We start from the raw sequence: 15,000 nt of genomic DNA on the forward strand, positions 1-15,000 counted from the left end.
CCACCAGGGCGTGGCCTGTAAGCCCCCACCAGCCATCCAGGGCTGATGTAATCTGACCGGATCTGTATCTCCCGTGTAAGTCTCTCTGTTTGTCCGGAGTTGTAAGTAAGACTGTATAGTTAAGCTTGCCCTGTGTCCTTTTGCTCTGTATATTGCTTTCATTTCCTCTTCTTTTGGGTTTTTGTATATCGTTAATAAACCCACTCTTTGTTCTTCCCTTACTCTGGTTTCCTCTCCTTTGATTGTTTGCGTCTTTTCTCAATTGAATACCTGTGGCACGATAGGAACGGCTCAGGATCGGCTTTAGTTTTGTTGTTAACGGCTCGGGCCGCAGATTGCTAACCGCTCCGCAATTTCCATCTTGCCCGTGGTTCGAGCGGGAGTTATTTCCCTGCTCGCGGTCAGGATTGGTAATTAGGTATTTGGGACGCCAAATTGACCAATCACCCTACCCAAGACCGACCGGGAGGAGCGTGATAATTTCCAGGATTGGGGGACGGCCAGCTTAAAAGATAAGGTGAGCGCCGACCCCCGAATCCGCAACAATTGGTGTCTGGGAGTGGGATTGGACCCAAACCAAATTTGTTTACATCTGAAAAAATTTGGTCGAAATTTCGAGCGGCCAAATTTTTATTGTAACATCTAAATTTGTATCGTGCCATGGATGATCAAGGCGATCGGATGCCGGTGGGGGGAAATGAGGTGGTAGAGGAAGGGTTAGAGTCAACCCAGGACCCCAGGGAAGAGGTGGGAGTAATGTAGGAGGAGATTGAAGAAGGTGCGGTAGCGGGGGTGGCAGGCGCGCAGAATGGCGGCGCCTCGCACCTGGCGACGAGGGTCGCGCCCGCTGCGCAGTGGGAGGGATGGACATGCAGGCCCTCATTGCGCAGCTGCAGGCAGCCATGCAAATGGGGTTGGGAAACCAAATTGAGGGAATGGAAAATAGATTAAAAAATGAATTGGGAAGCCAAATTGTAGGTTTGAGGAATGAATTGGGCGGCCAAATTTGGGGATTGAGTAAGGAGATGGGAGAAATGAGGGCCAATAGTGAGCAATTGGGAGGCCAAATTGGAGAATTGAGAAATGATATGGGAAGCCAAATTGGGGGGTTAGACTGCAAATTTGAGGGGTTAGACAGCAAATTGGGAGGATTCGAAGATAAAGTAGGGGACCAATTGGAGAACATAAATGGCCAAGCCCGGGAAGTAAACGAGGGGCTAGCGAGGGGGCAGGCCAGGTATGAAGCGAGGGAAGTTGAGAGGGAAGTTGACCGCGGGGCGAGCGAGGAGGTCGCATTTGTACGCGACGAGGTAGCGCGGCTAGAGGAGCGCAGGTTGAGCGAGTTGGAGCAATGCACAGTCACGTAGAAATCACGTCCCGTGGTATGGGGAAACCGGCGACCGCCGAAGTAGAGAAAATTTTATTAGCGCCAGCGGTCGTCGAGGAAAAAGAATAGAAAATCGAAGCAATAGTGGAAATTGGGGCGGAAGAGACATCGGACTTAGAAAAGCACTCGCGGGAGGAAGAAATGGAATGCACGCAGAGTCTGTATTCGCATTGTGATGCCGTGCTTAACCCCAATGAAAATTTGCAGGTGTTGGAACGAAGAAGAGGAAGCGCCAAGGTAAGCCGGGTGATATATGGTGCTAAGAGATTTTGTGGGAAGGTGTTTAGCGCAAAAATAATTTTCACGTGCTTGGGATCCCAGCGAACCCCGGGCGTTTGTGAGAGGTCCATGGTGCGTTGTGTGAGTGGAAATGGCGCGCGTGTGCGAATGGTGCCGAAGAGCGAGTGTGATAACGAGAGCGAGGGTGAATGCACGCCGGAGTGTATGTGTGATGAATGCGAAACAGAGTGTGAAAGTGGGTTGGGTGAGAGTGACACGGAGTGTGAGTTGGTTGAGGAGCGTGTGTGAGGATGCACACCTGAGTTGGTTGTGGAGCTCGTGATTGGGTGTGTGATAGGGGATTGCACACCCATGGGTAGGTGTGCGCTGAGTGGGTATGTGCAAGAGTGCACACCCACGAGTGGTACGGAGTACGTACCGGGAGAGAGTGTGCGCGAGAAAGGTGTGGAACAGAGGAGTGTGTGATAATGGGGTGTGCGAGAGAAGAGAGTGCACGGAGAGAGAGTGCGGTAAAAGAGTGCGTGGAGTGTATGAGAGGCACGGAGACACCTGGATGTGTGAGTAGGAAAAGGAACGCGTGGTGTGAGAATCGAGCATCGACGTTGCCCGGGACAGCGTTCAGGCCGACGTATAGCCGACGCGAGCTCTTGGTGCGCGGTGTTCTTTGTGTGCTGCGGGGACCGGCGGAAGGCGTAGCCTCGGCGGTTTCTCAAGAACCGCCGTGCGCGATCCGCGCCGGGCTCCGCCCTGCACGGTCGATTCCGTGCTTTGCCAGGCAAAGCAGGCGGCCCGGTTCGAGGGGAAGGAGAAGGGTTCATAGTGGCGCCCCCTTGTGGTGGCGGCGCTCCGGCTGGGCAAGGCTGGGCCATCGCGCTTGGGAGTGCAAGGCCTTGCGCCGAGATGGTGCCTGGAGTCTTGGCTCGACAAAACCTCCTCCCCTGAATCCGAATGCCGGACGGACCCAACCTGTAGGAGACAAACCACCCGAATTCATTGTTCGGCTTTGCGAAGCCGAGCTTTGATGATGTCATGATGCACCGAGAGGCTCAGAGTACTGGACTAGTAGTGATAGTGATGGATGGTAGTTTTACCATTCACTACCACTTTTGGGCACATGAGCTTTATGTTTATGGGGTTTTGGCTGTACAAACTAGCCCGGGAGGGTTAGGTTATTGATAGGGAATCTAGAGATGACCATAGGGGACTATAGAATTAAGTAGTGACTTGATACAGGTAGTGGGGACGTAGGTAGAGTAGATGGATTATAATGACGAGGGATGTGCATAGTATAAGGGATGACAGGGAAGCACTAAGTTAGAGGGGAAACCAGGTAGAGCAGATGATGCAGTGTGTTTGTAGTGAGGGGGATGAAATGAGGCAATGCTCAAGAATGCTGTGTGTGTGAAGAAGTGGTATATTGAGCAGAGTATCGAGGATGTGTGTGATTGTGCATTGAGTGATTGGCTTGCATGGTGGCAAGGAAGAATGGTTGGATGGAATAGATGGTCTGGAGTAAATGGTTGTGTGGAATGGATGGTGTGGAGTGAGTAGTGTGAAACGAATGCATTGACGTACCGAGAGGCTCAGATATAGCTGACTGTGATGATGATAGTTTAATTGTTTGGAATTGGTAGGGAATTGGCTTGAAATAACTAGTGATTCGAAATTGGGAATAGTGATGGTTGGAAATTGATACCCAGTGTCGAGGGATGGTAAATTTACCATCCCTCACATTGCATGTGGGCAATGGAGCTATAGTTTTATGGGGAATTGCTGTGAAAACTAGCCCTGGAGGGTTAGGTTAAAATGATAGGGATTTAGAAAGATGACCATAGGTAACATGAGAGTTAAGTAGCGACATGTACCTGTAGTAGGGGACGTAGGTAGATTAGTTTGGATGATAACGATGTGGGATGTGCAATAGTATAAGGGGCGACTGGGAAGCACGAGTTTCAGAAGGGAGTAGTCAGCTTAGATGATGCAGTGTGTGTGCAGGAAGTGATTGAGCAGAGTATTGGGAAAAGTGTGATTGTGCGTTGTATTGAGTGAATGGTCCTGGAGGGAAAGAGGGTGCAAGTGCCACCAGGTGTATGGGCACCAGGTGTGCAGGTGAAGCACAGGTGTATGGAGAATGGTTGGATGAAATGAATGGTCTGGAGTGAATGGAGCATGGAGAATGGTTCAATGGAATAGATGGTATGGAGTATGGAATGGATGGTGTGGAGTGAGTAGTGTGAAATATGTGGAGTGGAGTGTATCGTGCGAAGGAGTGGATGGGGAAAGGATGGACCCCTTCACGAATACCCGGGGAGGGTAGTTTAAAAGTAGGTAGAGGGAGTAGGTAAATTGTGGTTGGATATTGACATCTGTGGTGCGAAAGTAGCAGAGTACTGCTTGATGGGTGCATTAGTGGAGTGAAATGGCTGGGCGTGTGGCCTGTTAGTGAGAATGGTTGGTTGGGCACTCCGCCACTGTTGGTCTGTCGGCCAGGTGAGGCCGCAGGTAGGCTCTGGGAGCCAGTTAGTGTTCAATGGGGCCCGAGGATCCGGAGGACGGACCCGGGTAGCCCGATGCCAGAGAGGGCGGTTGTGGGGTGAGAGAGCCAGAGGGCCTTCCCCAGGTTAGGGTGAGGAGCAGGTAAGCTCGGGTGGCGACGTACAGTGGCGGTGGTGTGCAGGTGAGCGGACCTGCTGGTGAGCCACACGACCCAGCCCCGAAATTGTGCGAGGGCACAGGGGGAAAGAATCGGGGGAGTGAGACCCCAAATTGGTGAGCGCCACAGTATGTTCAATGGGAATTGGTTTTTCGAACCGCATAGAGTAAAGTGGCCAATGGATTGGCAGGGAAAGACCCGGGGTAGTTTAAAGTGTGTTAATGTCTTTTAGTGTATAGATAGGAGAAAGTCTCTTCGCACCATCTACGTCCACTCGCCGAGGTGATAAAACTCCACACCAGATTTTTGAGCAAATGTTTGGTTAGAATGAAAGACGCATCATGACGTGGGGGTGACATTGTTCGGATTCCATCTCTTCCTCCTTAGGAGAGATTGATGATGAATTTGGCATTCGGGGAGATATGGGGGACGGGACATAGCGACGGATTTGATAAATGTGTAAATTGTGTAAATACGGGGGAGGGGCAAGGGTAGAGTCGGTGACGGGGGGGGGGGGGGGTGGGGGGGGGAAGGTATGCTAGGGACGAGCTTTCTCCGCTCGCTCTCCAGCACCCTTCACCTTGCATTGCCTGGTATTAATGTGTACCCTTGTGCTCTTGCCCCGCTGATTTGCTTGTCCTCCTTCCCCCACTCATGGACTTGTTTTGTTGGGCCCGGGGGGAGTGCGCAGGTGGCCACAGTTGTGTGCCCGCACCTTCGCTGCCTCCGGCCTGCACTGATTCACCATATGGACCACCCTGGCACCACATATGGACCACACGTTCTGTGGCCTGGCACCACTTTGGACCACACGCTCTGTGGCCTGGCACCACTTTGGACCATACGTACTGTGGCCTGGTGTCTCTGCTGGGACCGACCATTGCTGCCAGCAGCCTCTTGCTTGCAGACCACGGTTAAGGTGGCACCTATGCCCAGCAGGTGGACCCCCTCAGTTGGCCCTGCTGGCCGTAAATAAAAAGCGGACGCGGTGTGTGCCCTTTTTAATTATTAAATAGACGGCAAGTAAGAAGCTGGCCAGAACCAGCGGCCCAGCAGCCAGCCCAGCAGAAGAGCAGAGAAGACATCACAGGACGCCATTATTATTGTTTTGAAATGTGTTTGGTGCATTTCCTTTTATGGTGCTTTTTGGTGCTCTTTGGTGCTTTGTGGTGCTTTTCATGCATTTTGCTTTATTGGTGCATATGGTATGGTGTATCAGTGCAGTGCATGGCAATGATCTTCCCCTTATCAAAAGTTCTGCTTTTGTTTCCCACAAAAGACAGGTCCTGGGTTGCAGTTTTGTAAATAATCAAAATAGTAGTGTGTTTGTTAATAATGCTCCCCACCGGCTAAATGTGTAGTTTTGAAAATAATTCCGCAATTTGGTTAGTCTGTGGGCATGAGTCTGATAGGTAGAATGCAACGCAGCAGGTGGGACATATTTAGTGTTAAAACTGTTGCACTCAGGGTGAGGTTAAAAGTAGAGGGTTACCACACCTAAGTGTCACATTAAATTAAAGTTGTTTCGGCCCGGGATGGTCCTGGAGGAAAGGAGGGTGCAGTGTTGCGGTTTAGAGAACCCCTCACTTGTAAATACTTGTAAATAATAACTCTTGTAAATATCCCAGCATTTAATAAGGTCGCACCCATAGCTAGTCCATAAGCAACACGTAGGTCACCATAGGACTTCAGTTATTTCCTTAATATGTGTTTCAGATAAGGCTGTGTTCCCAATAGTTGCATCTGCGTTGCAATAATTAAATAAGATAGGCCCCATTCCGTCCATTTTGCCAGCCTCTCTCTCAAATTGTATTACGCGCCTCCGCCAGCCGCAGCCGCCTCAGCACTCGCTCCAAACGCCATTACGCACGTGGTCAAGCTTGGAGAAGAAGGGGTGGAGCGCCAGGAACGAGGTGTGGCCACGTCAACTCACCACCAGGGCGTGCCCGGAAAGCCCCCACCAGCCAACCAGGGCTGATGTAATCTGACCGACGGGCGTGGCCTGGCGGAGCGCGGAGTGATATTGAAGCGCGTTATATAAGTGCAAGCGCGAGGACTGCTTAAGAGAACTGCGAAGGGGACCGTGGCTATTAGGAGGACCGCGAGGGAGCCATCGATTGCATTGTACGACCTCCTTTCGTAACGAACTGCGCCACAAGCCATTGTTCACGGAACTGCGCGAGGGTACCCTCTGAGACGAACGTTGAGAGAGAGAGTTGGCATGCATATTACGTACGCCGCATTCCAGTCCCCCGCTATATCTATAAGGTCCGGTCGCGCGCCAACGACACGAGCTGCCTGCCATTCTTCGCCGCAGACCTGGAGCCTGGAACCATCTGCTTGGACCTTCTCCTCCTACCACTACCCTCCCATGTAAGTCTGTCTGTTTGTCTGGGGTTGTAAGTAAGACTGTATAGTTAAGCTTGCCCTGTGTCCTTTTGCTCTGTATATTGCTTTCATTTCCTCTTCTTTTGGGTTTTTGTATGTAGTTAATAAACCCACTCCTTGTTCTTCCCTTACTCTGGTTTCCTCTCATTCGATCGTTTGCGTCTTTTCTCAATTGAATACCTGTGGCACGATAGGAACCGCTCAGGATCGGGTTTAGTTATATTGTTAACGGCTCGGGCTGCGGATTGCTAACCGCTCGGCAATTTCCACCTTGTCCGTGGTTCGAGTGGGAGTTATTTCCCTGCTCGCGGTCGGGATTGGTAATTAGGTATTTGGGATGCCAAATTGACCAATCACCCGACCCAAGACTGACCGGGAGGAGCGTGATAATTTCCAGGATTGGGGGACGGCCAGCTTAAAAGACAAGGGGATTGCCCCTTGATAAGGGGAGCGCCGACCCCCGAATCTGCAACAATATATTGTTACGGATCTCGGAGTACAGCACTCCCCTTACCGAGGGGGGGGGGGGGGAGGTTTAATCCCCTCGTCTATTAAGCTGGCCGTCTCCGGTCCTGGAGCTATGATGTCACTTCCGGTCAGCGCTGAATAGGGTGGTAGGCCAATTGTTCCTATTACCTAATTTCCAGCGCCTTCCGGTAAGCGAGGAAATGAGCCCCGCCCGAGCCGCGGCTGTAATGGACACGCCGAGCGAAGCGAGCCATGACTCAGGCCGTTAACAAAGGACTAAACCCGACTATAGCGGTTGGACAAATCGTGCCACAGGTACTCAATGGGGAAAAGACAGACAATCGGACGAAAGGAAGCAAAGAATACGAAGGGTAAAGGAAGAACAAATATGGTTTATTACTATCTACAAGAGGAAACAAAAGAAGGGAATGTACAAGAAGAGGAAACAAAAGGACATAGGGCAACCTTAGACACTCTTATATTAACACTCTCAGGACAATACAGACAGACTTACATGAATAGGGAATGGCTGGAAGGAATGGCTGGAAGGGGGAGAAGGTCCAAGCCGATGGCAGGGCAGGAAGGTCCGGGCCGATGGCACAGCGTTGTGGTCCGCTCCAGGTCGCGCTCCGGTCCACGCTCCGGGCTTGAGGCGAAACCCGGCGGCAGCTGCACGTATCGGTTTCACGCGGTCGGACAATGCTAATATATTGTGGTATTGTCGCCGTCAACGGACCCACACTCCTGCATTACGACTCGTCGTGTTCATCTGCTGCCTCTCTGCGGTCTGCCGTTCAACTCCGTGAAAAGGCTTTGCGTTCGCGCTTTTATTGGAAGCTTCGCATATTAAGCCGCGTCTGCTTTGCTCCGCCTACCTGTGAACACGCCTCGGCCCGGATTGGTCACAAGGGTTCACTGGTACCTCCCCTCGTGACGCGTCGATGGGGCCACGCCTGTGTTCCTGGCCTCTCCTCCCTTTTTCTCCCACTCTGACCACGTGCGTAATGGCGGCTTGGGGCCAGCAAACAAACCAAAAGGGCAGCGAGCGCTGCAATACAGCTACTGGAACTTTGAAGAGAGAGAGAGAGATGATTGGGGATAATTGAAGGGGGCTATCTTATTTGATTAATACAACGCAGAGGCAAACTATTGGAAACAGATCCTTACCTGAAACATAGACTAATGAAATAACTAAAGAAGATCCTATGGTGTCCTACGTGTTGTACATGGCCTAACTAGGGTGCAACCTTTACAAAGGGGGATATTTTCAAGAATTATTATTTTACAAAGTGAAGGTTCTAAAAACCGTAAAAAAAAAAAAAAAAAAATATATATATATATATATATGTATGTATGTATGTATGTATGTATGTATGTATGTATGTGTATATATATATATATATATATATATATATATATACATATATATATATATAAATATATATATGTGTATGTGTATGTATATTGTCGTGTCCCCGGGATTAAGACCCGAAGACGATGAATAGCCAAAACGAGCTTTAACTCCGAGGCATATACCCAACTTAGCGGTAGTGACACGCGCGGAAAGGTTTGAGGTCTTACCTGATTGGGAACACATGCAGGGGTTATCCGATTCCCACAGATAGATGGGACAGCAAAATCCACAATAAAAGATAAGTAAGATTCGACAAATAATGATTTAAGGAAAATAAATGCAAGTAACAATGAGCGTAAAATCTGAATTCCTAAATTGAGACGTCTCCAGTCTGACTCGTATACAAACAAAGGGAAAACGGAAGTAAAAATAAAATCCCTTTTATAATCGGCCAAACTCAGCTTTGCATCCCCAAATGGCTGATGAGGCTGCTGGTCGTTGCTTCGAACCTACGCACGGGAATGCACAAAATGGCACGGAATCGCGCCTGCAACCAGCCGCTGGCATGAGGCAGGCAGGCAGGATCCCTCTTTGTTTCGCTCGCGACCCCCTCCTTCTCTGCAGGGCACCACCGTCAACCAACACCTCCTCCTTCCACATTGTAAACAGTCCCAAAGCCCTGACACGTCTCCTCACCAGCACACCCGAAACCACAGCGTCCACTCACAGAGAGAGAGAGAGAGAGAGAGAGACAGAGAGAGAGGGAGAGAGAGAGAGACAGACAGACAGACAGACAGACAGACAGACGAGACGAGATGAGACGTCTTTTTTTTTTTCCACCCGAATGTTCCACGTTGACGTCACACTCTGTCCAATCACCGAACGCTACTCAATCTTGAAGGCTGGGGCGTGGCCTCCACACACGCACACACACGAGTCGTGGGGGTGAGGTGGGGTGGTGGTGGAGTCTAATCTCTCTTCGGGAATGTTTGGATGACGTCGAAAGCCGTGAGGCGGGGCTTTCGTGCCAATCAGCAAATGTGCTGGATGTTGGTCAGCCCTGGCTGCGTTGTGAGCGAATGTGTCCATTTACAGTGCGATCGTTGTAGTTATTGTTGTGGCCCTTTGTGATGCAATAACAACGAAGGGAAAAATCACAGGGCAATGACACACAGGGGTTTATCCTCAAGCCCTACCTAATTAGCATCGCTCCACCCCTCATATGGAGACACATATACGGTCTTACCCGGACAGTCGGCCTAACTGAATTTGCATCGCGGTGGGTTCTTTTTCTTCACAACATTCGGAGCATTCTCAACCGACATTATTCTATTTCAAATAACGTATTTCATAACACGCACACACGCACACACACACACACACACACACACACACACACACACACACACACACACACACACACACACACACACACACATTAGGTAACACACACACAGTAACATTGTTTGAAGCCTTACCGATGGAAAGTCACTCCTGCCTTTGTTCGTCCTAGTTCATCACGATTTGTTCACCCGTTGGCAGCACACAACGGAATCATGCGAGATTTGGAATCATCTGGTTCTCAAACTGCACTCCATTACACACACAGAGACACACACACACACACACACACACACAGACACACACACACAGACACACACACAGACACACACACAGACACACACACAGACACAGACACAGACACAGACACACACACAGACACACACAGACACAGACGCACACACAGACGCACACACAGACGCACACACAGACACACACAAAGACACACACACACAGCCACACCCACAGTAACACACCCACAGTAACACACATACAGTAACACACACACAGTAACACACACACAGTAACACACACACAGTAACACACACACAGTAACACACACACAGTAACACACACAGCAACAAACACACACTAACACACACACACTAACACACACACACATACAAAGACACAGTAACACACACACCAGTACCGATCTCATATAGCGAGATGCGTTTTACCTGACAAAGTTAAATAAATAAATAAATAAATCTTAACCTAACCAACAACACCGTGTAGGCAACCACCACGTGTCCATTTCGGCGATCGACACATTACGGGATAGTTTTCTCACACGCCGACTCTATAGTCCTATGCCACCTGTAGTCAAATATCAAGCATGGACAGCAGGTTCGTGAAGGACTTCCACAAAAAACGTACCCGTTTGAATGGTTCTATACCCCGTCAATGGCGAATCTGCAAATGGCGATCCGAGAATGTCACGCTTCGAAAGGAGAAACCCTCACGTCGTTGCGTCATTCACTTGAACTCAATATCTCTATTTTCATTCCAAACAGCATAACTCCAATCACAAATTAAATAGCATTAATATATAAACAAGTACAAAAAGTTTTCATTAAAACAAAAGCCGCGTCGATGTTACACAATGCCTAGATGCAGCTGTGCCTATAACGTCGATGTTATAGGCACAGGACATTCCTATTGATTCAATTACTTGATGTTATTTTTGTGCAAAGTGAAAATATATCTCGGCAATTTCCCGTGTGTGGCGACACGTGAACGAAGCTATGCTCCTCTCTCCACATTATTGTGACGACGTATAAATTAAATATTTCATCGTGACGATTGTCATCAAATGGACGAATTTTTTATATATCTCGGCATTTTCCCATCTGTTATTTCAGGCGGTGTACGACTGACCATGCCGCGATTTAAAAAAAATATATCTCGGCAATTTCCCGTATGTGGCGACACGTGAACGAAGCTATGCTCTTCTCTCCACATTATTGTGACGACGTATAAATTAAATATTTCATCGTGACGATTGTCATCAAATGGACGAATTTTTAATATATCTCGGCATTTTCCCGTCTGTTATTTCGGGTGGTGTATGACTGACCATGCCGCGATTTAAACAAAATATATATATCTCGGCATTTTCCCGTCTGTTATTTCAGGCGGTGTATGACTGACCATGCCGCGATTTTAAAAAAATATATCTCAATGGACTTGAAGTTACAGGCCTTTGAGAATTCATTTCATTCTATAAAGGGCAACTTTCATCGGATTTTCTTCCCGTTTTTTTTCAACTGAGTCTAAAACTATGTTAGCGACTGTGAAAAATGAAATGATATATCGAATTTGATTTGAAATAAAACTGTGTGAGAGAGGAAGACACCACGGGCCTACAAAACAGGCCTCAAAGCTATGCGAGTTAATAAAATGGTGGATATTTGTTTATATGAAGCCTCTCCCAGAATGGGTGGAGCTTTGAGGTTTTGTCTTCTCTGCAAGAACAAGAACAAGAAGAACAACAACAACAGCAGAGGGCACTCTATGACCAGCGTCTGCGACGTGGCTAAAAAAAACTTTTACCAACATTGGTGACATAAACAAATATTTAAATCCGGATGTGAAGTATTTCCTTTCGGTTGGGTGAATACAATTATGAATTCAAAATCGTAATTGTATTCACTCAATTCCAAACGTCATTTCAATCATAAATTGATACTTTTACAAAATACTCTTTTAAATGACGATTGTATTGAGATATCAAACCAGCTCATTTCCGTCATCTGTCAACTTCCGGATTCGTGGTAGGTTCGATTCGAGTTAATTTCAAAATCATAATTTTTTTGAGGATTTTTTTGAAACCTCTTACCTACCTTAGAACACCTACTGGGACCCCAAAACGTTCCACAGGAGGTTCAGCAGGGCTAGCCCCAAAACTGAGGGAGTAGTTTGGGGATGGACCGACAGACAGACAGACAGACACTCCTGTTTTATAATATGCAATATATATATATATATATATATATAATTGTATACATGCTTTCTTAATTTTGAAAAGTTCCTGAATGTTCATCTAATTAGGTCAAGTGAATGTAAGCATTCTACAAAAGGGTGGTTGACACTAGTGTTGGAGGCAAAGCCACAAACCAGGTATTCCATTCAATCCGCTGCGTTGAGAGTTAATTGTGGATCTCTTTTGCAGTTAATGCTCCGATTCTCCTTGATGCATAAAAGTGAAGGTCTATCTTATTCTCACCAGGCTTGTGTTCGACCGTTTGTGTTTGTTTTGCAATGAGAAGCCTTTTAACGATTATTGAATTGAAATGCACAGCTTGCATCGTTTGTTACGGATGCGGATGATGAGGTTATGATCATGCCCACTGTATTCGACTGGGATTTTGGGACTCAAGTTAGAAATGGATTTGTTACCCGTGCTTATTTTAAATGTTGATCTGGCTTGAAGCGATGCAAATCTAGGAGGCATGTCTCTTGAGATAAAGAAATTTTTTTGGAGAGGGTGTCGTTATCTAAGAGTAAAATACCATTTATTATCATCTGCACAAATTAATTTGGCCATTGTATTGCTTTGATGCGAATTATTATCATGATGATTTCTGCAATTTTGCTTGCTTTTTCTGTTTGAATGGCAAGTTGTGGAAATTTACAATGTGGTTCTTGTGCCTCCAGACTACTAAGCCATGCTATGAAGGAACATCTTGTGCGAGTGGCCAACGAAGCTGCCTTCATCCTGGCCAGACAGAGGGCCGAAGATGTCAGCAAGCATGCCGAGTTTGAGGTGAGTCGAGTTGCTTGGATTGGCATCACAAGCTGTTGCCGAAACCTTGAGGCATGAAACGCGTGATTCCAATATTGAGCAGGCTTTACTGTGTAGGCGAGACAGACATTTTGTTCAAGAGATACAAGATTGACAGTCAGCCCCTCTCTCTGTGAGATAGTTATTTATTTATTTATTTTAGTGCAGTAAATGCACTTTTGAAGTAGTGGTGCAGAAAGCCTTTTTTTTTTTTCTTCTTCTTTTAACATCTATAAGCTCTGTGTTATCTGTGCCTGTGATACCCATGTCTGTGTCAATGCTAAAAGGCCTGGAAAGATGGTTGACTGATAACTCGCGAGTTTATTTTTTGGAGCCATCGCCAATCAGGTTGGACCAACATCTCAAGGGTCGTAAGACCATGAGTGTCTTTCTGATTGCTGCTAAGGACATTACATCATCATTTGTTGAAACAACAAAGCTATGTTTCCATTATTTTCCAATAGTTGGATAAACACGTTATCTTGCACAGGTTCCATATTACTGTATTTGATAAACCCTGTAGGAATGAAAGGAAAATAGTTGAACAAATCAAACATCAGGAAGACAGACTTCATCCCCTCAAAGGTATTGGGCTCACGTTCTGCTGTCCTTGCACAGAGAATACTTCTTGAAGCAGTATCAGCCTCATGCCTCAATGCACTTGTACCGTGGTGTGCACAGTTGTCTGGCCTAGTGGATTGTTGCCGTCCAAATTCTGCCTTTTTCCTCCATCAGCATTCAGTGAGGCGTCTTTCTACGCAACATGATGAATGGCAGCAGGAGGAGCGATGAATCAACCTCACGGGTGATCATTTTAAGATAAATCTACGAGCAAGGTTTAATCAGAAACCGATACCATGGCATCGTAGAAGGGAAATTGAATGCAAATGACTTTGCATGCTTTTTGACTCGAATGTGCAATTTGCAGATTATCTATTAACATCCGAATAGCCTGGATGGCAAGCTCCTGGTATGCTTGCATAACAATCTTGTATTACTGCACAATGTACATATGATGTACATAAATTGTTCTTGTTATTATTATTATGTCCGCCACTGTAGGTGGACGGAACGCATGTTTTCACACCTGTTTGTTGCTTGCGAAAATCGAAGAAGATCGAAGAAGAATCGAAGAAAATCGAAGCATTATCTGTCTGTTTGTCTGTTTGTCTGTTTGTCTGTTTGTCTGTCTGTCTGTCTGTCTGTGTGTCAGTCGCCTACAGTTCACAATTTTCAACCGATCTTCACGAAACCTCATCAAATGGTAGAGAGGGTCATAAACTAGAAGCCTATTGTTTTTCGGGTCAAAAGGCCAATAGGTCAACATAGGCAACATTGGTCACCAACTTTGCCGAATTTCTAAAATCCTGAATTTTCATCCGATTGACTTGAGATTTTAAAAGGATTTGCATATATGGTCACTAAATTCAACCACCAACTATTTTTGAGGTCAACATTGGCCAAAAGGTCAACATAGGGCAAATTTCTAAAATCCTCAATTTTCTTCTGATGTACTTGAAATTTTAAGAGGATTTATTTACCCATAACTTTGCCCTCAACATCGACGGTTTCCCAGTATCCACCTCCCCTCACATCCGGAATCTTGGCATCATCTTTGACCAAACCCTCTCCTTCGACAAATACACTAAACAGATCACAAAGACAGCCTTCTTTCACCTGAAAAACATCGCCCGTCTCCGTCCATCCCTCTCCTCCGTGGCTGCAGAAACCCTCATCCACGCCTTCATCACTTCCCGTCTGGACTACTGCAATAGCCTCCTTTATGGTTCACCCTCAACAATCACCAATAAACTCCAATACATTCAGAACTCCGCTGCCCGTCTACTCACCCATTCCCGGACCCGTGACCACATCACCACCGT

At 47.1% G+C, this 15,000-nt stretch overlaps 1 protein-coding gene across 2 annotated transcripts in view; it reads left to right on the plus strand.

The window, feature by feature from the left end:
* LOC137425478 (lipopolysaccharide-responsive and beige-like anchor protein) overlaps positions 1–15,000 on the plus strand; it is a 722,436-nt gene that overhangs the window by 372,891 nt on the left and 334,545 nt on the right. For both annotated transcript variants that reach the window (XM_068113965.2, XM_068113966.2), the window contains exon 35: positions 12,991–13,099. In XM_068113965.2, the coding sequence (XP_067970066.2) occupies positions 12,991–13,099 (109 nt within the window). The remainder of the gene's footprint in view (positions 1–12,990; positions 13,100–15,000) is intronic.

This window comes from Myxine glutinosa, chromosome 4, assembly GCF_964187855.1.
Source record: "Myxine glutinosa chromosome 4, kmMyxGlut1.1, whole genome shotgun sequence".
NCBI lineage: Eukaryota > Metazoa > Chordata > Myxini > Myxiniformes > Myxinidae > Myxine > Myxine glutinosa.